Raw genomic sequence first — 25,393 nt, 5'->3', positions numbered from 1 at the left:
GCGTGCGCCTGTCAAGGGAACATTTATGTGCCGCATGTGTCTCTGGTGGCGAAGGGGCCTCGGCGGCTCTGAGGGGAGTCCTGATTCAGGTACAATCCATTGTCGGCACATTGGGGCAGCTACTGGAGGCGATCCCCCGACAGCGCGGGAACGGGTGCAATTTTGAATGCCTTAGGGTCAGTGACCCTGCCTCCGGGTGCCCTTTTGTCTCCCCGGCGGCGCCGGCATTACAGAGAGAGGAGGTTTTACCTCCTCATTTGTCACCGCAGTACGGAGTCCCTGAGGGGTCAGGGCTGCGATTGGAGGCAAGCCACTGGCGGACCCGGATGTAGCAGGGACTGGGGATGATTCTTCGTCTGATTCTTCTTTTTCTTCGGATTTCGTGCTCCTTATGCATAAGGCATTTCGGGCACGCAAGGCGGCTAAGAAGAGACCTAATTTGGGGGATTCACAGCCCGGTCCTTCCAAACGGGCACGGACCCCGCAGGAGGCAGATTCCTTCCCGGTTCCATGCCCAAAGCCCTTGAGAGCGCAGGCGGTAAACGCAGATTCCTCCTCTTCAGAGTCCGAGGACCCAGAAGAACTGGTGGGGACCTCTCAGCCCTCGAGGGGGATGAAGGGAGACGTAGGGTGACAGCAAGCAGGGATGAAGGGAGCCCATGGGACGGATGGGGATGATCCAAAGGTAGTCCGTCTTTTTCGCAGGGATGAGCTAGGACCACTTATCCCAGCTATTCTGGGGGAACGAGGTAATCGGCTTCCCCAGGAGGAGTCTCACCTGGGTTCTACGGACCCCTTGGTTTTGGGGCTCCGGGGTCCTCCTACCGCTTTTCCTTTTCATTTCTCAGCCACGGATTTACTTTTTAAGGAGTGGGACACTCCAGATTTGGGACTGAAGGTGGCGAAGGCCATGGATAAGCTATATCCTTTGCCTGAGGAGGCTTTGGAACTCTTGAGGGTTCCGAAGGTGGATTCAGCCTTGACGGCAGTCACTAAGAAGACCACCATTCCGGTCACCGGGGGCACGGCCCTGAAGGACCTGCAGGATCGTAAGCTGGAAGTCCAACTTAAAAAGATATTTGAGATATCCGCCCTAGGGATTCGGGCGGCGTTATGTAGTAATTTTTCGTTGCGAGCAGTTCTCCGGTGGGTTCAACAGCTCCTGACCAATGAGTCCTTATCCCAGGAGGAAGCCCTACAGGCTGGTCATTTGGAGGCAGTCATTGCCTACAGTGCGGATGCCTTTCACGATTTGCTTCACACATCGGCCAGAACCATGGTCTCAGCGGTTTCCACTCTGCGTCTATTGTGGCTTCGGAATTGGGCTGTGGACGTTTCGTTGAAAGCACATCTAGGGTCCTTGCCATTTAAAGGTAAGCTTCTTTTTGGCAAGGAGCTGGAGGACCTCGTGCAGTCCTTGGGCGAGAACAAGGGGCATCGCCTTCTGGAGGATAAGCCAAAGTCCAGAGGGTCCTTCTCTTCCAGGTCTCTGTTTCGGGGAGGTCGCCGGACCCAGACATCCAGAGGTTCGGGTTCTTCCTTTCGTCACAATGCCAATAGACAGCAGTCCTACACTCAATCCTTTCGGGGACAGAGGTTCGGTAGACCCGGATCTGGACCGGGAGCACCGAGTGGGAAGGCCTCCTAATGATTGGTCGCCGGCTCATTCCTCGGTCCCTGTAGTGGGCGGCAGACTAGGCATGTTTTACGAAGAATGGGTCAAGATAACGTCGGATCATTGGGTCCTCACTGTGATAAAACACGGTTACGCATTAGATTTTGCACATATGCCCCGTCAGCGGTTCATGGTCTCCCCCTGCGCATCCATGCCAAAACGCTCAGTGGTGCAGAACACTCTGCAGCAGTTGCTCAATCTCGGAACCTTCATTCCAGTCCCATTGGAGGAGCCTCGAAGGGGTCGGTACTCCATTTATTTCGTGGTCCCCAAGAAAGAGGGCACTTTTTTCGGCCCTTTCTGAATCTCAAGTGGGTCAACAAATGCTTACGGATTCCTTGATTTCGGATGGAAACGCTGAGATCAGTCATTGCGTCGGTGTGACAGGGGAATATCTAGCATCGCTGGATCTCACCGAAGCCTATCTATATATCTGGATCCGACCGGACCATCAGCGTTTCCTACGTTTCTCCATTCTGGGCCATCACTGTCAGTTCCAGGCACTCCCGTTCGGTCTGGCCACGGCTCCCAGAACCTTCACCAAAATCATGGTAGTGGTGGCAGCACAGTTTCACAGGGAGGGATATCTAGTCCACCCATATTTGGACGATTGGCTGATTCTGGCAAAGTCAGAACTGCAGTGTTAGGAAGCGGTCTGTTGGGTTCTCCAGTTGCTACGCAATCTTGGTTGGGTAGTCAACCTGTCCAAAAGCCGGCTGACTCCCACGCAGTCCTTGGAATTTTTGGGAGCTTTGATCGACACCCGACGAGGTATGGTCTCCCTCATGGAGGAGCGAGTGATCAAGCTTCAAGGTCAGGTGCAGACATTATTAGCCAAGTTTCCACCAATAGTTTGGGATTATTTACAGGTGCTGGGTTCCATGACCTCGACTCCTTGGTCTTTCTCTCATGTGAGGCCTTTGCAATCTGTGTTGCTTTCCCGCTGGAACCCAGTGTCGGAACAGTTTCACATTCCTTTGCCATTACTGGGATACGCTCATTCCAGTCTGGCATGGTGGCTTAACCGGGAGAACCTAAGGCGGGGTGTACCCTTGGTTATTCCGGGGACGGTGGTCATCACGGACGCCAGCCTTTATGGTTGGGGGGCGGTTTGTCAGAGGACCTCGGTGCAGGGCAGGTGGTCACTGCAGGAGGCACGTTGGTCCATCAACCGTCTGGAGACTCGAGCGGTACGGTTAGCTCTACAGGCTTTTCTTCCAATGATTCGAGGCAAGTCTGTGCGCATCCTCTCTGACAATGCGACCACGGTGGCTTATATCAACCGACAGGGAGGAACGAGGAGTCGTCCAGTCGCGTTGGAAGCTCGGTTGTTGATCTCTTGGGTGGAACGGAACTTGTTCAGTATAGCCGCCTCCCACATCGCCGGGGTCGACAACATTCGAGTGGATTTTCTCAGTTGACATTGCATAGATCCAGGGGAATGGGAGCTCGCGGACGAAGCTTTTCTTCGTATTTGCAATCGGTGGGGGCCACCCTGTGTAGATCTAATGGCGACGTTCAAGAACACCAAGACGCCCCGTTTCTTTGCCCGCCACAGGGAACAGTGTGCGGAGGGCGTGGACGCACTGGTTCTTCCATGGCCGATGGGCGTCCTTCTGTATGTATTCCCTCCTTTGCCACTCATCAGCCGCACTCTTCGCAGAATAGAAGCGCATCGGTTGGAGGTCATTCTTGTTGCTCCCGAGTGGCCGAGATGTCCGTGGTTCGCGGATCTCATCAATCTGGCAATCGACGGCCCCTTGAGGTTTCCGGATCTACCGGATTTGCTCCATCAGGGTCCGGCTTATTTCGATCAGATTGAATGCTTTTGTCTAGCGGCATGGCTTTTGAGAGGCAACGTCTGAAGTCCCAGGGGTATTCAGATGCGGTGGTTTCCACGATGTTCCAATGCCGTAAGGTTTCCACTTCTTTGTCTTATGTCAGGGTCTGGAAGGTGTTTGATGCTTGGTGTCTCGCCAGAAGTGTTGTGTCTACCCGAGCGGGGGTCTCGAATGTCTTGGGTTTTCTCAAGGATGGTTTATCAAAGGGCTTGTCCTGGAGTTCTTTACAAGTGCAATTGGCTGCGATTGGTTCCTTGCGTGGTAACATACATGGTCTAAGCCTAGCATCACACCCGGATGTCTCTCGATTTTTATGCGGGGTGAAGCATTTGAAGCCTCCTGTCCAGGAACCTTGTCTGTCTTGGAATTTGAATTTGGTGCTTAAAGCCTTGGGGGCGGCACCTTCGAACCTTTGCGTAGGATAACCTTGAAAGATCTCACCTTGAAGGTAGTATTCCTGGTGGCGATTGCCTCAGCTCGTCAGATTTCAGAGCTCCAAGTGTTGTTGTGTAGGGAACCCTTCTTGCGAATTTCTGATTCGGGCGTTTCCTTACGTACGGTGCCATCTTTTCTACCCAAGGTGGTATCTACTTTCCATGTGAATCAGCCGGTGGAACTACCAGCCTTTTCGGACCGGTCAGATCCCAATTATAAGGATTTAAGGACCTTGGATGTTCGGACTTTGCTGCATTACCTGGAACTTACTAATGAGTTTCGGGTGTCCGATCATCTTTTCATATTCTGGAATGGACCTCGTCGAGGTAATATGGCTTCTAAGACCACGATCGCTCGCTGGTTGAAGGAGGCCATAAACTCTGCATACTTAAGTGGGCGACCATTGCCGATGGGTATCCGGGCTCACTCTACTCGATCTCAGGCTGCCTCTTGGGCAGAAAGTCATCAGGGGTCGCCCGAGGAAATTTGTCGGGCAGCTACGTGGAAGTCGCTTCACACTTTTCTAGACATTACCGTTTGGATGTTCAGGCGTCACGGAAGGGGACATTCGGAGCAGGGGGTACTGCGTGTGGGCCTCTCCAGATCCTATCCCAAGTAGATGAAGCTCTGGTACATCCCAAGAGTCTGGACTGATCCGTGTACTTACAGGGAAAGGAAAATTAGTATCCTTACCTGATAATTTTCGTTCCTGTAGTACCACGGATCAGTCCAGAGTCCCACCCTCTTTAGGGTCTTATCAGTGTGGAGAGTCCTCACTATTGTATTCCTGTCTAGTTTTTTGCAGACCGATTGCGTTATTCTGCAGCTCATGGGTGCTGATCCCATCTGGGGGTTCCATGAGCCAATTTTTCCGGTTGTTTGGTTTCTGTATATAGTTTGGGGTTTTTGATGATCCATTCTGCTTTGACAATTAGTAATACTGCCAGACTGTAGGTGGCACCAGCCCAGTTGAGGCGGAGTTTGTTGTTAAAATTCTGTCTCCGTCTGCTAGAGGTGGGGCCAAACCCAGGAATCTGGACTGATCTGTGGTACTACAGGAATGAAAATTATCAGGTAAAGATGATAATTTTCCTATCACATTTTAGCAGTGAATGGGATCTGTGTTCCATCTCAGCAGAGAGACCAAAGATGGCACAGGCACAGAGACTGAAGTACCTGCTCACTCCGAGAGGTGGTTCCCTCCAAACCCTTGTAGATGCACATTGGCAGGGCAGTGAGCAGAGCTTGCACTGCTTCTGAACTGTTCTGTGATGGGAAGCTTGCACTGTCACTGCCTGTGCTGTACCTGCTCTTTTTATAAATGGAGGAATTCGGTTTCCAGTGCTGTCATTTCAGCATCTTGCACAAATACTCATTTTAGTAGAAAAACTGTAAAATAATAACAAGGATTCTCCCCAGTCTATCCTAGTGTGCTCCCAGCTTGTGTGTAGGCCAGAAGGTTAAGGGTCGGAAAGACGGATAGTCAGGAGAGGTCAGTTTCCCACGAACAGCGTGATAAGAGATGGGCTTGAGGTTTTCTCTTTTAATCTTAGTGGCGACTCCCACATATAGTGACGCAGGGAACCGTTTCTGACCAGAAAACCTCTGAAATACCCCAGAAACACCTTTCACTGCCAGCCCTGGCCGCAGGAGGGAACGCTTAATGTTTGTGCTTGTTTCTGAAAGATACAAAACTGATGTAAACCCAAACAAGAAAGGACTGCTCAGCCATCCTGCACAGGGTCAGTCAGTTGGCAAAGCTGGGACTGGAAAACAAGGTCCCAGGATTTAGTCCATTTCTTTTCTTATTTTTTAAACAGTTGCTATTCTGACCTCTGTGCATTGCTGTCTCCCCCCCCCCCCCCCCCCCCCCCCCTCCAGATGAGAGGCCCGGGAGAGAGATTAAGGAGGAGCAGACGGTGAAAGTGGAGTGTCCAAAGGAGGAGCTGAGAAACCCTGCAGGAGATGCACTGGAAGGATCCACGACTCGTGAGTTCAGTGCCAGCATCCTCCTGAAGGCCATCGTGCTTCAGGCATGCCAGAAAGTGGAGGGACAGTGCGAGAGGCGCTCCCAGCAGCCTCATTCTGCTGAAGATCAGCGGCGCGTCCACACAGAGGAGAAATCACAGACTTCCAGCAAAGGTAGGAAGAGCTGCTGGTACCATACAGGCAAAGATACAGACACCTGGGGAAAGAAGTCTTTTTCCCAGGGGGAAAATGGGAGAAGCAGGGCTGTGGGAAAAATTCAACTTGTAAAACCTACAAGAATTTCTTAAAATTTCGGCTGTGTTCTTTCAGTTTCCCCCAAAATTTGTAAATGCATCAAAATGTTGTATACATGGAAGTTTTGTTTGAACTTCCAAATTACAGAAGATAGGGGAATCTCTGGAGAGAAGAGCCTAATGTGCCCAATCTCAGAATCTAATGCTAAGGAGAAAACAGTGCTCGTGCGCTGAATGTGAGTAGAGCCAGTGATCTGGGCAGATGCTTATAGTACAGCAAAAACTGCAGCCTGGTGGCTCAGTGCAGAAGATCCCCAATTCCCTGAGTCAGCTATTCCCTTTCCCAGGTGTATTATTGTATAATCTTGTGTATAATTTTCTGGGTTTTTGAGAGAAAAATACTGTCATAGTTTTTTATGATTGTTTATAGTTTTGTGTCACTGTGAGGCAGTTCTTTCTTTGTGCTGTGAGTCTCCTCCGGCCCTCACCTTTGTCCATCTTGTTACAGAAAGTACAGTTTAGACTCCATTGCTGTGCACTAGGTGAGCACATAGCTAGTAGGGAGTACTGCATAGCAAAATATAAAACACAAGGTTGTGGGCTGTGGGTAGCCCCCTGCTCTTTTCTTTCTCCCTCCCTTCTCTCCCTTTGCTAGAAATAGCCTGGACACACTGTTCCCCCTCCTTCACTCACAGATTCTCTTCCCTTTCTCTGGCCTAGTCAAGGTTACCTCTGGCAACTACCCAGGGAAGACAATATGGTGATCAGAAAGTAAAAATTTCCTAGCTTGGCAATTTTTTCAGAAAAAGGGAACAGAGATCCCTTCTGAGTATGTGTAGTCCCAAGAGGTATAAAACCTCAGCCCATCATACCCCAGGCAGATTCCCTGCTGAGAACTAAGGTCTCCAAAAAGAGAATTCACTTTGCTGATTCACCCGTCTGGATGGTGAAGGTGTCAGTTTCTGCTATGCTTTGTATAAATTATACCCTATTAGTTGGAGAAATTAGATGTACCCCTGCAGTGACCTCAGCCCTTCAGTATCTCTGTCTCCTAGCAGATGAGGATGTGCCTATACCTATCCCTGTCAGGATCGCTGTACTCTTTAGAAGAAGAAATTTTACCTTTAAATTGGAGAAAGACTGAGCCCCATTCTCCTGCGGTGATACCTAAAGGTCCCCCCCCCCCCCCCCCCCAAGTCGAGAATTCCTGAGGTGATTTTCGAGATCCTTCAGAGGTGAGCCTTGGTCCAATAGCCGGTTCCCAGTGTGGACTTTGCTGCTGAAGCAGCTGAAAGGCAACGAGTGCAGGAAGCCGAGCACGGCAGTGACAGCCAAAGCCCTCTCCCCCTGCAGCCGGAGACCGTCTCTGTACTCAGCCGGTAAGTGCTGACCCCAGGTAAGTAAAGAGAGGAGAGGATTCCTTCTGATTCAGAGATGTTGGAGGGGCTTCAGGAAGTCTTACTCTTGTCTCCTTGCTCGGAAGTCTTACTCTTGTCTCCTTGCTCGGCGTGCCATACTGACAATGTTCCCGATCCTGTTGGGGTAAGGGAAGGGGGCTTTCGAGTGGGTCGAGGGGCCCCCAATTGGGCTAGGCCCCGCTTCAGGCTCAGTGGGCACACCGTGTGGTAGGCTCTGAAGCGGTGCCATCTTACGCGCGGTTTTGTGCATCTCCATTGCCCTTCATAGAGCGTCGGTGCATACACACACTGTGCTCGTAATGCGCAAATGTGTGGAAAAGAGGATTTGCATTCAGACAACAACCAACAAGGACTGAACTACACAGTCTGGGTAAACAAATAAGCGTGGGGGTAGCTTGCTTATAGCAGCGATTACTACCCTGATACTTCACTTTGAATGCATATACAGCATTGCTCTCTGCTTCAACGGCAGGGGGAAATGTGGAAAAAAGGATTTACATTCAGACAACATCCAACAAGGTATTGATCTGTGCAGTCTGGGTAAACAAGCATCGGGGTAACTTGCTTGATGCAGCAGTTACTACCCTTAAACGTTAAGCCTTATGCTTCACCTTTGCTGCAACTCCAACATTACTTTCTGCATCAATGGCAGAGGGTGGCAGGAAATTCGAATCAAACAGTTACCAATAAGGGCACTGAACTTGGTGATCAGTGAAACAGATAAATATGGGAAAATAAGTGTGTGAGCTCGCTGGGCAGACTGGATGGGCCGTTTGGTCTATTTCTGCCGTCATTTCTATGTTTCTATGTTATGTTTCAGCTTACACGAATCAGTACAAGCTCTGTGCACCCTCAATTTCACGTGCTAGCCGGCTGAGCACACAGTTACCGTTCATAATGGCTCTGGCAACAAAGAAGCATAAGCGCCACTCTTTGTGCTGCCTGCCATATTAGGGCTACACAGTCTGACCTTGATCCTTACCTATGTCAGCACTGTGAGAAGGCCCAGGGAGAGTTGGACTCCCGGAACTTTACTAAGTCTGGCTCCACCCATTCAGATGATGGGTCAGCCTCGATCTTAACCATTAGCACCCTGGAACTGAGTAATCCCAGGGTTGGGTCTACCACGGGAGAGGGAAATTCAGCAGCACCTACCCAAGCTCCTCCTGGGCTAGGCATGGACCCGGTGACCTTTTCTTGGGTGGAATTTTTTCAAGGCCTTCAAGCCTTAGTACAGGCGCAGTCTGTTTCCCCTGCCCCTGTCTGGGCCAGTCCCCAGCTGGGAAGGCCTTCCTCTCCCAGCCCTATCAGCAGGCCTCAAGACATGCCTCGTCTCACCAAGGGTATCCCTGCCAGGGACCCAGACACCATGGACGATGAAGGGGAATCAGATTCATTGAAGGATGGAAAAATCCTCCAGGCTTGGAGCCATATTGGACCATGTTACGGTTTTTCCATAGAGATGAATTGCTGGCCATGGTTTCCCAGACACCTGAAGACTCTGGGAGTTCCTGACATGGATCATATGACGGTACCGAAAAAGAAACCCATCCTGGTGTCTCTACGGAAAGCCTCTTACTATTTTCTGATGCTGTAAGTCATCAAGGAGTTGATTGACCTGGAATAGGATGCCCCGGGAGCCAGTTTTAAAGGTGGTCGAGCATTGAAAGCTCTATACCCACTGGATCCAATGGCCAGAGAACGCCTGCATTTCCATAAAGTGGACGCTTTGGTCTGCGCTATTTTGAAGCAAACAACTATCCCAGTGGAGGGAGGAGCGGCCTTAAAGGATGCACATGATAGGTGGTTGGAGTACATCCTTAAACAAGCCTTTGACGCGACAGCAATGACACTACAGATTGCTTCCTGTTGTGCCCTGGTGGCTCGCTTCTGCCTGCTTCTCGAGAGAGAGAGGCAAATAACTCAGGGGCACATTCCAGAGAGGCAATGGAGCTGGCCGGTGCCTTTTTAGCGGATGCGAGCTCTGACCTAGTCCGTACCTCGGCCAGAGGAGTGGCCTCAGTGGTGATGGACAGAAGACAGCTATGGCTGTGAAATTGGTCAGTGGATGTGGCCTCTAAGGCAAACCTCACAAAGATGCCCTTTAAGGGATTCCTCCTATTCAGAAGCGAATTGGAAAAGCTGGCCAGTAAGTGGGGTGAATCTACAGTGCCTAGGCTACCGGAAGATAAGAGAAAGAGGTTGCAGTGCCCCTTGCCTATGAGGGGGTTGGGCCAGGGGCTCCCAGCACTTTCAGCCCTACAGTAACTCTACATCTCAGTCCTTGGAAAGGTCTCAGTCCTTTCGGAGTCAACAAAGAGGAGAGTGAATGGTTTGAGTTCAGGTTCGGCCTGAACTTCCCAATGAAGTTTTGCCAACCCATCCATGGAACAAGGAGATAAAGGGTCAACTATCCCTCTTCTTCTAGTGGTGGATCGAGATCACGTCAGATACTGGATATCATATGAGAAGGATATGCGCTGGAGTTTCGCAGCACTCCTCGGGACATATTCATGATGTCTCAATGCCACTCCCAGCACAAGAAGCTGGCAGTGGAATCTACCTTGACAAGGCTCCTCAAATTGAGGGCTAGAATTCCAGTACCTACGTCCCAGGAAAATATGGAGCGTTATTTCATTGTACCCAAGAAAGAGGGTTCCTTTCGCCCCATCCTGGACCTCAAGAGCGTCAACTGACATCTACGAGTAATTCATTTCCGCATGGAAACTCTGCATTCCCTTATAATGGCTATACAATCGGGAGATTTCTTAACCTCCCTCGACCTCTCGGAGGCCTACCTTCATACTCCAATCTGACAAGACCACCAGCGTTTCCTACATGTTGCAGAGCTGGGCCACCATTATCAGTTCTGGGTGCTGCCCTTCGGCCTGGCCATCGCCCCCAGAACGTTTTCCAAAATTATGGTGCTCGTGGCGGCACTGAGGAAAGAAGGGATCCTGGTGCACCCATACTTGGACGACTGATTGATCCGGGTGAAGTCATTAGAAGAGAGTCTCCAGATGACCAGCAAAGTGATGTCCCTGCTTTAGGAGCTTGGTTGGGTCATGAACATGGACAAAAGCAGTCTCAAGCCAACCAGGTCCTTAGAGTATCTGGGAGTCTGATTCAACACCAAGCAGGACAAGGTCTTCCTCCCTCCCTCGCCGTTAAGGAAGCTGATGTGTTGCAACCGTCACTGCCCGACGTCTCCACTCCACCCACCTTAGCGCATTGGCAACTCCCTCCGGGGTTGATGGAAGGCTGGCTGCTGCGGTGTTCTTCGGCCGTCCTCGTCCAGCGCGCCCGGACCAGCCTGATGCTGCAATCCGCCATGTTGACCTGGCCTAGGGGCACACGCGTGATGTGGCCCCGCCTCAAGTACCAGAAGTGGCGCGAACCTCAGGGGCGTCCCCCTGAGATGACATCATCCGCTTTAGATATTTAAAGGTCTCTGAATTGCTAACAACTCGAATTAGCAAGGATAAGGATTCATTCTATCTATGCTACTCTGCCTCCTCGGACTAACCAGGGGTACCTGCTCCTTGGGGGACCTTTTTCTCTCTTACTTTGTAGATTGCAGTCTGCAACCAGTACTCGCTCCTTGAGGGCGCTCGTTTCCGGACTTCTTCGGAATTCACTTCTGTCTGGAAATCATCGCTGTCTACTACATCTGAGTTACCATCGCTTTCCCTGGAACCAGGTACTCGCTCCTTGAGGGCCTACTTCATTCCAGCTCCTGGGCTTCTTTGAGACATTGTGTGAGTGTTACCATCAGGTTCTGTCCATGAACTCTGCATACCCTGCCTACTCACTATATTTCAGTTTCTCACAGGACAAGCAGGATGGTTGTCCTCACAAATGGGTGACATCGAGGATGGAGCCCACCACGGAAAACTTCTGTCAAAGTTTAAACAGAACTTTGACTGGCCCCTACTGGGCATGCCCAGCAAGGCACTGACCCTGCAGCCAGCAGGGGTCTCCCTTCAGTCTTCTTTTTTCCGCGCAGCAGTTGCCACGCGGTGAAAGGAGCTCTCTACCACGTTCCTGACAGGAATTTGGAAATTAATTTCCTAAGAAAATTTGCCCCTTCTCCCTTCGACAAATTTTTTAGTCATCTTACGGAACCCGGTAAGTTTTTTGCCTTCTTCCATCGACTGCCGTCGAATTTGGCCCTCGAGGCCTGTGGGCACTTACCGATCCCCAGCCTAAATTTTGGCTCCCAGCCATGGCAACGGGGTTCCGTCGTTGTCCGGATTGTACCCGGACTATGTCCATCACAGACCCCCACAGGGTTTGTGTAATGTGTTTGGGTAGTGGGCATGATGTCCTGACTTGCACCAAATGTGCCTTAATGACACCCAAGGGTCGCAAAGCCAGGATGGAGAAGATGGGGCTCCTCTTCCATGCACCAACCCCAACCCCATCGATAGCATCGACGTCATCGGAACCAGCACCGTCGAAGTTGTACCATCATCGTCAACCCTCCGGTGACCGTCCGCCATCGATCGCTTCTCGGCCGTCGACTCCCGTCCCTTCCCCGGATGGGCGAGGGGATCGGAAAGAAAAGCACCGCCATCGACGGCATAAGTCTCGGCCTGTCGAGGATCCACAGCCATCGACCTCTGCTCAAGCCGAGCCACCGACAAAGAAGCCGCGAACAGACCGGACGCCCTCCACGTCTCGTTCGCCGGCATCGAGGAAACCCTCACCCTCTCGGGGTGTGGGGCCGTGATCCCACCGGTTACGGTGGTCCCTCCGGCCCTGCCTCAGCCTCCCTCTCCCGTCGAGCCGGGTATGGTTATCCCTGGTCTCCGGGCAGAACTGGACCGGCTGGTCCAGGAGGCCATCGAGAAAGCGATGAAGAAATTACAACCTCCATTGGCACCGTCTCCGGCACCGGTTCCAGTACCGCCCCCGGCACCGACGCCGGCACCAGCTTCGCCACCGAGGAGGGAACCGACCACCGAGCCGTTGATACAAGCGCTAGCACCGCTACTGAGCCGCATGGAGGCACTCATGACGGCCCTTCCATCGGTGATTCCAGTGCCATCGACAACACCACCGTCTCCGACTGGTTTCTCATCGGCAGGAGAAACACCGTTTCGAATTCCCCCTTCCGGGGTAGTTCCATCGGTACCTTCTGGTATATCTCCACCGATTTATCCTTCGGCTCCATCGATTCCGCGCCAGGCACCGATTCCATCGGCAGCACCGAAGCCATCGATGCCATTTCTGGTTCCACCTACCGCACCGATTCCACCTCGGTTTCCATCGATGCCTTCAGAGCCTCAGCCAGGTCCATCAGGGCTACAAGCCACACATGATCCCTACGATACCTGGGGTGATGATGATGATACCTCTTCTGACACAGATCTGCCTTCGCCACCATCTCCTACAGAGAGTAGAAAAAGATCTCCTCCTGAGGATCTATCTTTCATTAATTTTGTGAAAGAGATGTCAGAAGTTGTACCTTTTCAACTACAATCTGAAGCTGATGACAGACACCAGATGATGGAACTACTTCAATTTCTGGATGCTCCAAAAATCATCGCTTCCATCCCTATACACCAGGTGTTTTTGGATCTGCTCAAGAAAAACTGGGAATCTCCTTCATCGGTGTCACCAGTTAACAAGAAAGCTGACTCCACATACCTTGTCCAGTCAGCACCAGGTTTCCAAAAACCTCAACTGGATCATCGCTCTGTTGTGGTTGAGTCCGCGCAGAAGAAGGCCAAGCGTCTTAAGCCGCATTCTTCTACCCCACCTACCAGGGACAACAAGTTCCTGGATAGTGTAGGACGGAAAGTGTATCATGGAGCTATGTTGATTTCACGCATAGCTTCATATCAACTTTACATGACTCAATACAACAGAGCCATTTTTAAGCAGATGCAAGACTATGCTGACACGTTGCCGGACCAATACCAACCACAGCTTCAAGCCCTTCTTCACAAGGGATTTGAGGCAGGGAAGCACGAGATTAGGACTGCCTATGACATATTCGATGCTTCCACAAGGGTTTCAGCCACAGCCATCTCAGCCAGACGTTGGGCTTGGTTAAAGTCATCCAACCTTCGCCCAGAAGTCCAAGATCGTCTTGCTGATTTGCCCTGCTTAGGCGACAATTTGTTTGGAGAGCAAATTCAACAGATTGTGGCGGAGTTAAAAGACCACCATGAGACGTTGAAACAACTCTCATCTGTCCCACCTGAGGTGACCTCCAAGCAACCGCAAAAGAAGGACTCTAAGAAGTCATTCTTTCGACCACGTCGCTACTACCCTCCGTCAACTAGGGCTCGTCCTGCACGGTCCTCTAACAGGCCTCAGCCTCGTCAGCCGAGAAAGCAAAGACCTACTGTAGCCCCACCTCCTGGGCCTGCGGCGGGCCTTTGACTTCCCCTGTATTGAGCACATGCCATCTCCCTCTTCCACACATCCCTGTGGGGGGTCGACTGTTCCACTTCTTCCACCGTTGGAAACAGATCACCTCAGATCAGTGGGTGCTAGCAATTATCGCACAGGGTTACCACCTCAATTTCATAACACTTCCGCCAGACTCCCCGCCCCTTCAGGCATGGAGTCTAACCAACCATTTTACTCAATTACATCAAGAAGTATCCCTTCTTCTACAATCAAATGCTATAGAACCCGTCCCTCCTTGTCAACAAGGGAAAGGATTCTATTCCAGATACTTCCTAATACCAAAGAAATCAGGGGGGCTACGTCCAATTCTGGACCTTCGGGCCCTCAACAAGTATCTGCAAAAAGAAAAATTCAAGATGGTAACCCTGGGCGCCTTGCTCCCTCTGTTGCAAAAGGGGGATTGGCTGTGCTCTCTCGACCTCAAGGACGCTTATACCCACATTGCGATCACACAATCCCATCGCAAATATCTGCGGTTTCTTGTAGGCCACAACCATTATCAATACCGTGTCCTACCTTTCGGTCTCGCTTCTGCCCCACGAGTCTTTACCAAATGTCTCGTAGTGGTACCAGCATTCCTAAGGAAGGAAGGTGTCCACGTCTACCCCTACCTGGACGATTGGCTAATCAGGGCCTCCTCCCAACACATAGCTCAATCCTCCCTAAAATTGACAATTCAAACACTCCTTTCCTTAGGGTTTCTTGTCAATTACGAGAAATCTTGCTTAGTCCCGTCTCAAACCTTATCCTTCATTGGAGCAGACTTGGACACCTTGCAGGCAAAGGCTTACCTTCCTCTTCAGAGGGTCCACACCCTAATATCCCTGGCTCGCCAGCTCCAGTCTCAAAACACTGCCACGGCTCGCCAGTTCCTCATTCTCCTAGGACACATGGCATCCTCGGTTCAAGTCACTCCCATGACCCGACTAGCCATGAGAGTAACACAATGGACTCTACGACACCAATGGATTCAAGCTTTTCAGCCTCTGTCCTCCATAGTCACAGTCACACAAGCCCTGCGCCTATCCTTAACCTGGTGGACAACTCAGGTCAACCTCCTTCAGGGCTTACCTTTTCTTCCACCGGATCCGCAAGTAATCCTAACCACCGACGCTTCTCGCATCGGTTGGGGAGCCCATGTGGACGAATTACAAACCCAAGGGTTATGGTCCAAAGAGGAAGCCGAACACCAGATAAATTTTCTGGAACTTCGCGCAATCTGCTATGCACTCCGAATTTTCAAAGATCATCTATTCCATCAGATAATCTTAATCCAGACGGACAACCAAGTGGCCATGTGGTACATAAACAAGCAGGGAGGCACAGGCTCCTTCCTTCTATGTCAGGAAGCTGCGCAGATCTGGGCGGAAGCCCTCTCCCACTCTATGTACCTCAGGGCCACTTACCTGCCGGGAGTAGACAATATATTGGCAGACCAGCTGAGCCGTGTCTTCAAGCCACACGAGTGGTCACTCGATCCTCTGGTAGTGACCTCTCTGTTTCACAAGTGGGGTTTTCCCCGCATAGACCTCTTTGCGTCCCCTCAGAACCACAAAGTGGACGATTACTGCTCTCTCATTCGGAGCCAACACTTTCAGCCGAGGGATGCCTTCTCCCTCAAGTGGACGACAGGTCTGCTTTATGCATTCCCTCCACTTCCTCTTCTGTCAAGGACTCTCGTGAAGCTACGCCAGGACGGAGGAACCATGATCCTGATAGCACCCCACTGGCCACGCCAAGTGTGGTTTCCCATACTCCAGGATCTCTCCATCCGCAGGCACATTCCTCTGGGAACGGATCCGCATCTGCTCACTCAAAACGACGGATGCCTCCTCCATCCCAACCTCCAAGCCTTGTCCCTGACGGCATGGATGTTGAAAGGTTAGTCCTTCAGCCTTTTAACCTTTCGGATTCGGTTTCTCGTGTCCTGATAGCTTCACGAAAGCCCTCTACCAGAAGATCCTATTCATATAAATGGAAAAGGTACACATCATGGTGCACTTCTCAGTCCCTTGATCCCCTTTCCTGTCCAATCTCTAAGTTCTTGGACTATTTATGGCACCTATCAGAATCCGGTCTAAAGACCTCTTCCATTAGGATGCATGTCAGTGCGGTAGCCGCCTTCCATAAAGGTGTACAGGGTGTCCCTATTTCAGTACAACCCCTGGTAACACGTTTTCTTAAAGGCTTGCTCCATCTGAAGCCACCCTTACGTCCTCCGGCCCTATCTTGGGACCTTAACCTGGTTCTTGGTCGTCTAATGAAACCTCCTTTCGAACCTTTGCACTCCTGTGAATTAAAGTATCTCACATGGAAAGTGTTATTCCTTTTGGCTATCACTTCAGCTCGCAGGGTTAGTGAATTGCAGGCCTTAGTCACCTATCCGCCTTACACTAAGCTCCTGCAGGACCGGGCGGTGCTCCGCACTCACCCTAAATTTTTACCTAAGGTAGTTTCTGAGTTTCATATTAATCAATCCATCATACTACCTATCTTTTTTCCCAGGCCCCACTCCAACTCCAGGGAACAGACTCTGCATACCCTAGACTGCAAACGAGCTCTAGCTTTTTATCTAGACCGTACAGTTGCTCACAGGAAGAGCACTCAATTATTTGTCTCTTTCCATCCTAACAAGTTAGGACATCCTGTGGGTAAGCAGGCTCTTTCCTCCTGGTTGGCGGACTGCATTTCTTTTTGCTATCAGCAAGCTGGCATTCCTTTTCAAGACCGTGTCAAGGCACACTCTGTGAGGGCCATGGCGACTTCAGTAGCACACCTTCGATCGGTGCCGCTTCCTGACATCTGCAAAGCTGCAACCTGGAGTTCTCTCCATACTTTTGCAGCCCACTATTGTTTGGACAAAGCTGGAAGACAGGACTCCATCTTCGGCCAATCTGTCTTGCGTAACCTTTTTCCAACATGATGTACCAACACCCTTCCACCTGCCCGGTAGGGTGCGGATGCCCTTTCCCAAATTCCACCCCAGTTGTTGTGCCTGTTGCACGCCGTTGGGTGCATTTGGTGCACGTCAGGACATCCTCAGCTCGGTACTCACCCATTTGTGAGGACAACCATCCTGCTTGTCCTGTGAGAAAGCAAATGTTGCTTACCTGATGTAACAGGTGTTCTCACAGGACAGCAGGATGTTAGTCCTCACGAAACCCGCCCGCCACCCCGCGGTGTTGGGTTCGTTTTACTTTTTACTTTTTTAGGCACTGCCTGTAGCTTTGAAAATCAGACTGAAGGGAGACCCCTGCTGGCTGCAGGGTCAGTGCCTTGCTGGGCATGCCCAGTAGGGGCCAGTCAAAGTTCTGTTTAAACTTTGACAGAAGTTTTCCGTGGTGGGCTCCATCCTCGATGTCACCCATTTGTGAGGACTAACATCCTGCTGTCCTGTGAGAACACCTGTTACATCAGGTAAGCAACATTTGCTTTCTCTACAGCTCAGCCTCCAGGGATCGCCGTTCCAGTATCTGAGGGACTACAGCCCAACTGGGCATTCCAGCTCACTACTGCCACCTCTTGTGGTTCAGTATACTGTCTAATAAAAGAACTAGTGTGTGTCTGTCTCCTAACTCTGAGCCTGACTGGTGGTCCCTCTCGGGATATTCCCCCGGGGGTGTGGTCATCTGCCACCGGCCCAAGGATCCACCCCCAACTCTCCTAAATAATATGATGTGCCAAGTGCGTCGGTTGACGAACACGATACGCCCCAGAGTGTCGAGCTATCTTCAGGTCCTCTATCTGATGGCATCAACCCTATGGGCGAGGGCACACGTGTGCACTCCAATGCTCTCTGCTGTCACGTTGGAACCCACTGTCCCAAGTCTATTCAATTCGCCTCCACCTACCGATGGAAGTATATTCTTGGCTCCAGTGGTGGCTACAGGAAACTCACCTGAGCAAGGGTGTAAGCCTCTCCCCATCGAACTGGCTAGTTCTCACGACAGATGTGAGCCTCCGGGGTTGGGGAGCTCACTATCAGGAACTAACGGCCAAGGGGCGTTGGACCAAGGAAAAGGCATGCTGGAACATAAACCATCTGGAAGCCCAAGCAGTCAGATGGGCGTGTCTACAGTTTAGCCACATGCACCAGGGTCAGATGGTTCGCGTGATATTGGACAATGCAACAGCAGTAGCCTACGTCAATCACCAAGGAGGAACTAAGAGCCAGCAAGTGTCTCTGGAGATAGATCGCCTTTTGGAATGGGCGAAATTGAATCTACTGATCTCGGCCTCCCACATCACAGGAAAAGACAACGTCGGAACAGACTTTCTAAGCAGGAAAAGTCTGGATCCAGGAGAATGGGTGTTGTTGCTCGCCAGAGCCTTTCAGCTGTTGGTAGTTCGCTGGGGCCTCCCGTCCATCGACCGGCTGGCCGCATCTCACAATGCGAAGGTCTCCCAATTATTCAGTTGCAGAAGAGATCAGCTATCCCTGGGGATTGATGCCCTTGATCAGACTTGCCCAGAGGAGGACTCGCTGTAGCCTTCCTTCCGTGGCTCCTGCTAGGCAGGGTCATTCACAAGATTGAGTGCCACAGGGGATTAGTCCTTCTAGTGGCTCCAGAATGGTCCAGACACCCATGGTATGCAGACATTCGGAGACTTCTGGTGGAGACTCGCTGTGTCTCCCACCGCACAGGGACCTGGTCCAACAAGGTCAAGTCCTTCACGAGGATCCGACTCAGTTTTGTCTTATGGTCTGGCCTTTGAGAGGGCTCACCCGATGAAGCGTGGATATTCAGTGGCAGTATTTCCACCTTGCTCTGTACGCAAAAGTTCTTTATGCCCTTAGCGTAGGTGCGGGTCTGGAGAGTATTTGAGGCCTGGTGTGAGGAACACGGGGTTGCCCTGCAGACCAAAATCCCTCTGGTTCTGGAAATTTTACAGGATGGCCTGAATAAAGGGTTGACCCTCTCTCCTGATTCAGAGGTGAGGTGAATGGAATCCGCCTGTCGGCGTATCCGGACATGACCCATTTTCTAAAAGGGGTAAAACACCTCTGACCACCCCTACGGTGGCCTGTTCCCTTGGCTGCTGCACAGTATGCCTGTTAACACTGAAAACAATGTTCCTGGTGGCAATATGCTTGGCTCATCACATCTCTGAATTACAGGTAGTGTTGTGTCGGGAGCCCTTCCTCCGGATGACCCCAGGAGCGTTACAGCTTCATACCATTCCATCCTTCTTGCCCAAGGTAGTCTCGGAATTTCATTTGAATCAGTCCATTTCCTTACCATCCCTAGAAAGCCACAAGGACTCGGAAGACTACCGCCTCCTCCGCCATTTAAACATTAGTGGGCTTTTGGTGCGGTACCTGGAACTTTCAGAATCTGTGCACAAGACGGACCGCTTGTTTGTTCTTCATGGTTGAAGAAAATAGTGCAAATCAGCTTCGCGGGCTACCATAGCTCGCTGGACCAAGGCGGTGGTCGCAGGAGCTTACGTAGAGGCAGGAAAACCATTACAATTTCAAGTTAAAGCTCATTCCACTAGGGCTCAGGCAGTTTCCCGAGCGGAAGCTAAACTGCTGTCTTCTGTCGACATCTGCCGAGTGGCGACGTGGTCCCCCTTGCCCACTTTCTCCAGGTTCTATCACCTGGACGTTCAGGCTCGAGAGGACGCAGCCTTTGCAAGGGCAGTGCTAACCGGACCGCGGGCAGCCTCCTGCCCCAATCTGGAGTAGCTTTTACACATCTCATTTGTCCTGAGTCCATCTGGCTACATGCTTGGAAATGGAGAAATTACTTACCTGATAGTTTTGTTTTCCTTAGTGTAGACAGATGGACTCAGCATCCCGTCCACGGCTGCCCAAGAACGGTGCCAAGGAATCACCCATGAGGTGAATATAGATTCCAAGAGGTTACATTTAAGTCGTCACCCAGTCCATAGATCAGGCCATCTATAACCTTTGCTGGGATTCAGCGTTTACATTTGGATGAGTACAGTTCTGGTTATCCGTTTTAATCAAGCTGTAATCAAGTTTTAATCAAGTTGTTTCAACAGTATGTCCACAGTGGCTTTTGAAGAGAATATTGAATGACTGAGGTCACTGCAGGGTTATAACTAAGGTGACATCAGCTCTGAAACCTGACTCCGTTTCCATCTGCTAGCAGGAGAGCACATAACCCATTGGTCCTGAGTCTATCTCTCTACACTAAGGAAAACGAAATTATCAGGTAAGTAAGTTTTCCAATATGTATAATACATATATTATAATTTGTTTGCTGAATTTTCACTAGTGTTCTCATAAGCGTAATTTTGTTTTGTACATAAATTATACAAAAAAAAATATAGCTCTTCATTATTTCACAAAAAATACATAGTGAGTCTTGTCATTTTTCTTAGTCAGTTCAGTAATACAGACCACAGGGCAAATACAGACCCTGAATGAACTCACAGCACCAGGTCAGCTGGGGTTGCTGTGGAAGTAAAAGGGAGAGAGGGAGTCATGATCATTGCTCAAGGGTGACACCTGGTGGCCAGATTCAGGACCCATGATTGCAGGATTCTGGAAGGAGCCCTAGTGCACAGCCTCTGGCCCGGGACCATCACTACAGTGACTAGATGAGGTATGTTAGGGGGGGTTGGAAGGGAGCATAAATTCGGGCAACATCTTCTCCTGATAGCTGCAGATGAAAGTTCATGGTGCCAGAAGGCAGCCAGTGCCAATTTGAGCTGGAAACCCAAAGAAGCAGGAAAAAACTGCTGGGTCAACAGCTGCCCTCCGCCCCCTGTTCCCCCAGCTTAGGAGAAAGCTTTATTTATAGGTTATGGGGACTGGGAGTACTGAAGATTGAGAGGGAAGGTGGGGACAGCAGGGCCAGTGTGCCTTGGAGGAGAGTGCAGATTTCTCCTAGCATGATTCCATGTTGGCATATCCACCCATTTTTCTGCCTTGGTTTACCCTGCTGCTGTAGTACAAGTTCTGAGGGGCCCCTACAGGAGCCGGTCTCTTAACTGTCCTTCAATATAGCAGTTGTCTCCTTATGTTGGGGTATTGCGGCATGGTGCTCCACTTGCATGGGCCATGCCTTTCCTTTAGCACGCAATAAATAAGCCATTGATCCCTGTGCTTTGTGGTGTCCCCCACCCCAGCAGCAGAGGAGCAGCTCCGGGTGCAGATTGTCAAAGTTGAGTCACTTGAAGAGGAAACTAGGAACCCTGAGAGAGATTTTGTGGAGGGATCGATGCAGAGCAAGCAAAATGCCAGCGACGACATAAATGTAAATGCATGCTAGGGAGAGCAGGCCATGGAGAACACCGCAAGGTAAGCAACATTGGAACAGCCAGCAGAATGTTAAAGTTCATCAACAAATCTACACGGGAGAGAAATCATTCACATGTGCAAACTGTGGGAAGAATTTCAATTTGCAGTAGGATTTTCTATTCCCTCAGAGAATCCATACTTGACAGAAGAGCACTAGCAGTAAATTTGAGGTGTGGAATTCATACCCTGGTTTAAGAGAGAGGTTCATTCCTGGCATTGAATGTACAAAACAAACTAATTTGAAGGCTCTTCCCCCAAGAGAGACCATTTCTGTGTAGTGAGCATGGGAAGAGATTTCCAGCACAAGAAGAATCTAACTGTGCATCAAAAACTTCCTGTAACATTTTTTCATGCTTAGAGTGTGGGAAGAGATTCTATATAAAGGGTCATGTTAAAGTGCCTCAGAAAACGCACATGGAAGAGAGAGTATATGCGTGTCCAGTCTGTGGGAGATACTTCAGCAGGAAGTCAAGGCTTAGGTCTCACCAAAAAACCCACAAGGAACAAGACTGTGCGAAACCCCCAAAAAATCTATATGGGGAAAAAAACTTCATGTGTACTGAATGTGAGAGGAGCTTCAGCTTTCCTGGAGATCTTAAGATTCCGTAGGATTCAGACGGAGGGAGAGACCCTACATGTGCATGGAGTGTGAGGAAAGCCGTAGCTGGAGATTGCACCTTTCCTGTTCATACCCAGATCAATCCAGACAAGTGGGTTTTGCATCCCTACAAGCAGATGGAGACAGAGAACAAAACTGAGGCACTGCTACATATCCGAGAGTGCCATCTGCAGTCCCTCGGTATTTCTCTGACTCCAGCAGATGGTAGAGGTGCAAACCTGTAGAGTGACAGAAAAAACGAATTTGGCATTAGGAAGGAAGATTAAGGCTCCCTGAGGTGTTAGGAACCTTTGTGGACATCCATCAGGTGGAGCTGGGAGACCAGGAGGTTGGAAACCCTGTCTGGCTGTAACCTGCTACTTCCGGAGGTTTTGACAGCCAGGGGACTGGCTCCCTCGTTACCTCGAAGGTCTCCTCCTTCAAGCCGTCATCCTGTGTCAGGGAAGTAATCCTGTTTACATTAAGTTTAACAAAGAGAAAGAAAATTAGGAGATTCAGTCTGGGTGGCACGGCGCCAGGGGTGCTTTTGACGGCAGGAGGTGTCAGCGCCACCAGGTGGGAGAGAGATATAAGCACACCTTTTTTCCTACCACTGGGGGATGCAGTTGTGTGGAGGAGGTTTATCATGTGGTCATGCAGCTTAGCATTCAAGCCACGTGTGCGGCCTGTTCTTTTTGGTTGGCACGCTTAGACTGAAGTTTTCTTTTTAGCGCTGCCTCTCTTGCCACGTGGATAATGGCATAAGATTGTGCCTTGTTTGTTAGAAAGGGGCAGATCTGTAATTGGAACCTGAAAGGGAGCTATCTTTTCTGCTTTCTGGGGCTAAGAATTAAAAAAGTATAGCCTGTCCTCCTAGCCATTGTTAATGGGGGTGGGGTTAACTGGAATTGGTTGGCCACAGTCTCGTGTGCTGGGGAAACTGAATCTTTTGGACCTGGGATCTCCTGGACTCAAAGCCTTCCTGAAACTAAGTGAAATTTTTTTGTAATTTACCTGTGTCTAATGAAATAGGGCTTTATAGTTGCATAAGATTGTGCAGATTTGTAATAGCTCCCTTCCAGGTTCCAATCTTGTCTGCTTTCTTGGGCTAAGAATTAAAAAAAAAAAAAAAAAAAAGAAAGTATAGCCTGTCCTCAGCACCAGTGATCATCAAATGGTATGGTTTGATATCACAAATAGGATACAGAGAAGTCACACGAAGACCCGAGTTTTGCAGTTCAAAAATACAGACTTTGCTGAAATGGGAAAATTCATGGAGGTGGAACTTGAAAACTGGGAGAAAATGAGAGGTGGCCAACAATGGGCCAAACTAAAAGGAGCAATTACAAAAGCTTCAAATCTATGTGTTAGAAAAGTAAACAAAAGTAAGAGAAACAAGAAACCGATCTGGGTCAAGAAGGAGGTTGCTGTCAAAATAAAACCAAAAGAAGCAGTGTTCAAGAAATAGAAAGGATCCTGAAAAGTGGAGCACAGGGAGGATTTTCTGGTGAAACTGAGTGAGGTGAAAAAAGTAATGAAGAAAGAGAGAAATTCAGGCAGAGGAAAGGATTGTCCAGGTGGTAAAGTGAGGTGACAAAACGTTTTTCAGATACATCAGAAAAAGGAGGAAGGTTCAAAGTGGTATAGTGAAATTGAAAGGTGAAAAGGATCAATGTGTGGAGAGAGACGAAAAATGGCGGAAATATTAAACAAATACTTCAGTTCGGTGTTCACTAAGGAAGACCCTGCAGAAGGACCGTCGCTAGTTAACAAAACTGTGGAAGAGGGTGGAGTAGACGAAACTTCATTTACGGAAGAGAATGTATGGGAAGAACTAGGAAAACTGAATGTGGACAAAGCCATGAGGCCTGATGAAGTTCATCCCAGAATACTGAGGAAGCTCAGAGATGTGCTGGCGGGTCTAATGCACGACCTGTTCAATAGATCCCTGGAAACAAGAGTGGTGCCGAGCGATTGGAGAAAAGTGGTGGTAGACCTGCTTCACAAGAGTGGGAGCAGAGAAGAGGCTGAAAACTACAGGCTGGTTAGCATCACCTCTGTGGTGGGAAAATTAATGGAGACTCTGCTGAAGGAAAGGATAGTGAATTATCTACAATCCAGTGGGTTGCTTGATCAGAGGCAGCATGGATTCACCAGGAGAAGGTCTTGTCAGATGAATCTGATTGATTTCTTTGATTGGGTGACTAGAGAACTGGATCAGGGAAGAGCGCTCGATGTAATTTACTTAGATTTTAGTAAAGCTTTTGATATGGTCCCACATAGAAGACTCATGAACAAAATGAGCAGCTTCGGAGTGAGCATCAAGGTGGTGGCGTGGATTACAAACTGACGTATAGAAGACAACGTTTAATGGTAAATGGAACCTACTCTGAAGAGAGTTTTGCATCCCTACCATCAGATGAAGGCAGAGAATAAAATCTTTTCAGGCACTGCTACTTAAACCAGGAGTACCACTAGCCATCCCTCAATATTTCTTTGTCTCCAGCAGATGGTAGAAGTGCAAACCTGCAGTCTGAACTTATTTGGAAAAAAAAAAAAAAAGCATAGAGAGATTTAAAAAGAAGACAGAAGTGAAGACAGTGCTCCCAGAGGTGTTAGGTTCCTTCGTGGGCCATGCCTCTGGTGGAGCAGGGGGTTGGGTAGGCTTGACCCTTGAATTCCAGGGGAAGGAAAATCCAGGGGTCCTGGTTCCCTCATTGCCTCTGAGGTCCTCTGACCCAGTCCGGCTGTCTGCAGCAGCCAGGAGCACCCAGAAACAGGAAAGTATAACTTCCCTTTGTTTTTCTGGACTGCTCGGGGGGGGGGGGGGGGGGGCGTTTCTTTAAAAAAAAAAAAAAAAAGTGTCAGGCCTGCTCTCAGCAGAGGCGGTCGGCAGTCTGCTCAGCGTTGGGGTGAGCAGGGAACCGTGCGACTCTTGCATGTTTTTTCAGCACCTGGGGCCGGGACAGTGTGAACTGCAGTGGCGGCTTTTGTTTGTCCCCGCTTGGGGTTATTTTTAGTTGTGGGCCGCGTTGCGGAGCACGGGAAAGTCTCTCGGGCCTACAGGGGCGGGGAGCGGGGTGTCCCGCCTCAATGCAGCCCTTCTCTGCTCCAGCTGTGCCTCTGGAGGCGAGGGAGCCTCGACAGAGGGATCAGCAGGCAGATGCTGCACCCGTTTGGCAGGCCCTGCACAGGATGCCCCGGGGGGCAGGGGTGTGAGTGAAAAAGGCAGCAGCCATTTTGGCTCCACATAGCAAGAATCCAGTGCACCAGGAGTCTGGAGAAAGTGGAGAGGTGCCAGCGGGACCAGGGGAGGACCTGGCAGTTGCAGATGAGGGGGACCATGGTAGATTTTCCACAGATTTTGTTTTGTTGTTGCATGATGCTTACTTTGCCAAGAAGGAATTGGCAGGTAAGTGGCCGGCCACCCAGAGATACTGAGGCATGTCTAAGAAGCCTCCAAAGTCGGGGGGCATTCTTCGCCTCTTGGGCCTGGATTGATCACGAG

General features: G+C 50.2%; 1 protein-coding gene across 9 annotated transcripts in view; it reads left to right on the top strand.

Annotated features, from left to right (window-relative positions):
* The window catches only part of LOC115083936, a 78,322-nt gene that overhangs the window by 42,378 nt on the left and 10,551 nt on the right, over positions 1 to 25,393 (top strand). For 6 of the 9 annotated variants that reach the window (XR_003854427.1, XM_029588069.1, XM_029588067.1 and 3 more), the window contains exons 6-7: positions 5,833 to 6,093; positions 21,116 to 21,287. Coding sequence is in view for 8 of the 9 variants with exons in the window: in XM_029588069.1 (XP_029443929.1) it covers positions 5,833 to 6,093; positions 21,116 to 21,258 (404 nt within the window). In the remaining variant the exon portion in view is untranslated. The remainder of the gene's footprint in view (positions 1 to 5,832; positions 6,094 to 21,115; positions 21,288 to 25,393) is intronic. The other 3 variants (XM_029588072.1, XM_029588071.1, XM_029588070.1) reach the window with 2 other exon arrangements.

Source organism: Rhinatrema bivittatum, chromosome 2 (genome assembly GCF_901001135.1).
Source record: "Rhinatrema bivittatum chromosome 2, aRhiBiv1.1, whole genome shotgun sequence".
Taxonomy (NCBI): domain Eukaryota; kingdom Metazoa; phylum Chordata; class Amphibia; order Gymnophiona; family Rhinatrematidae; genus Rhinatrema; species Rhinatrema bivittatum.
Note: the sequence above shows the minus strand (reverse complement) of the source record. Positions and strands in the feature narration are given on the sequence as shown.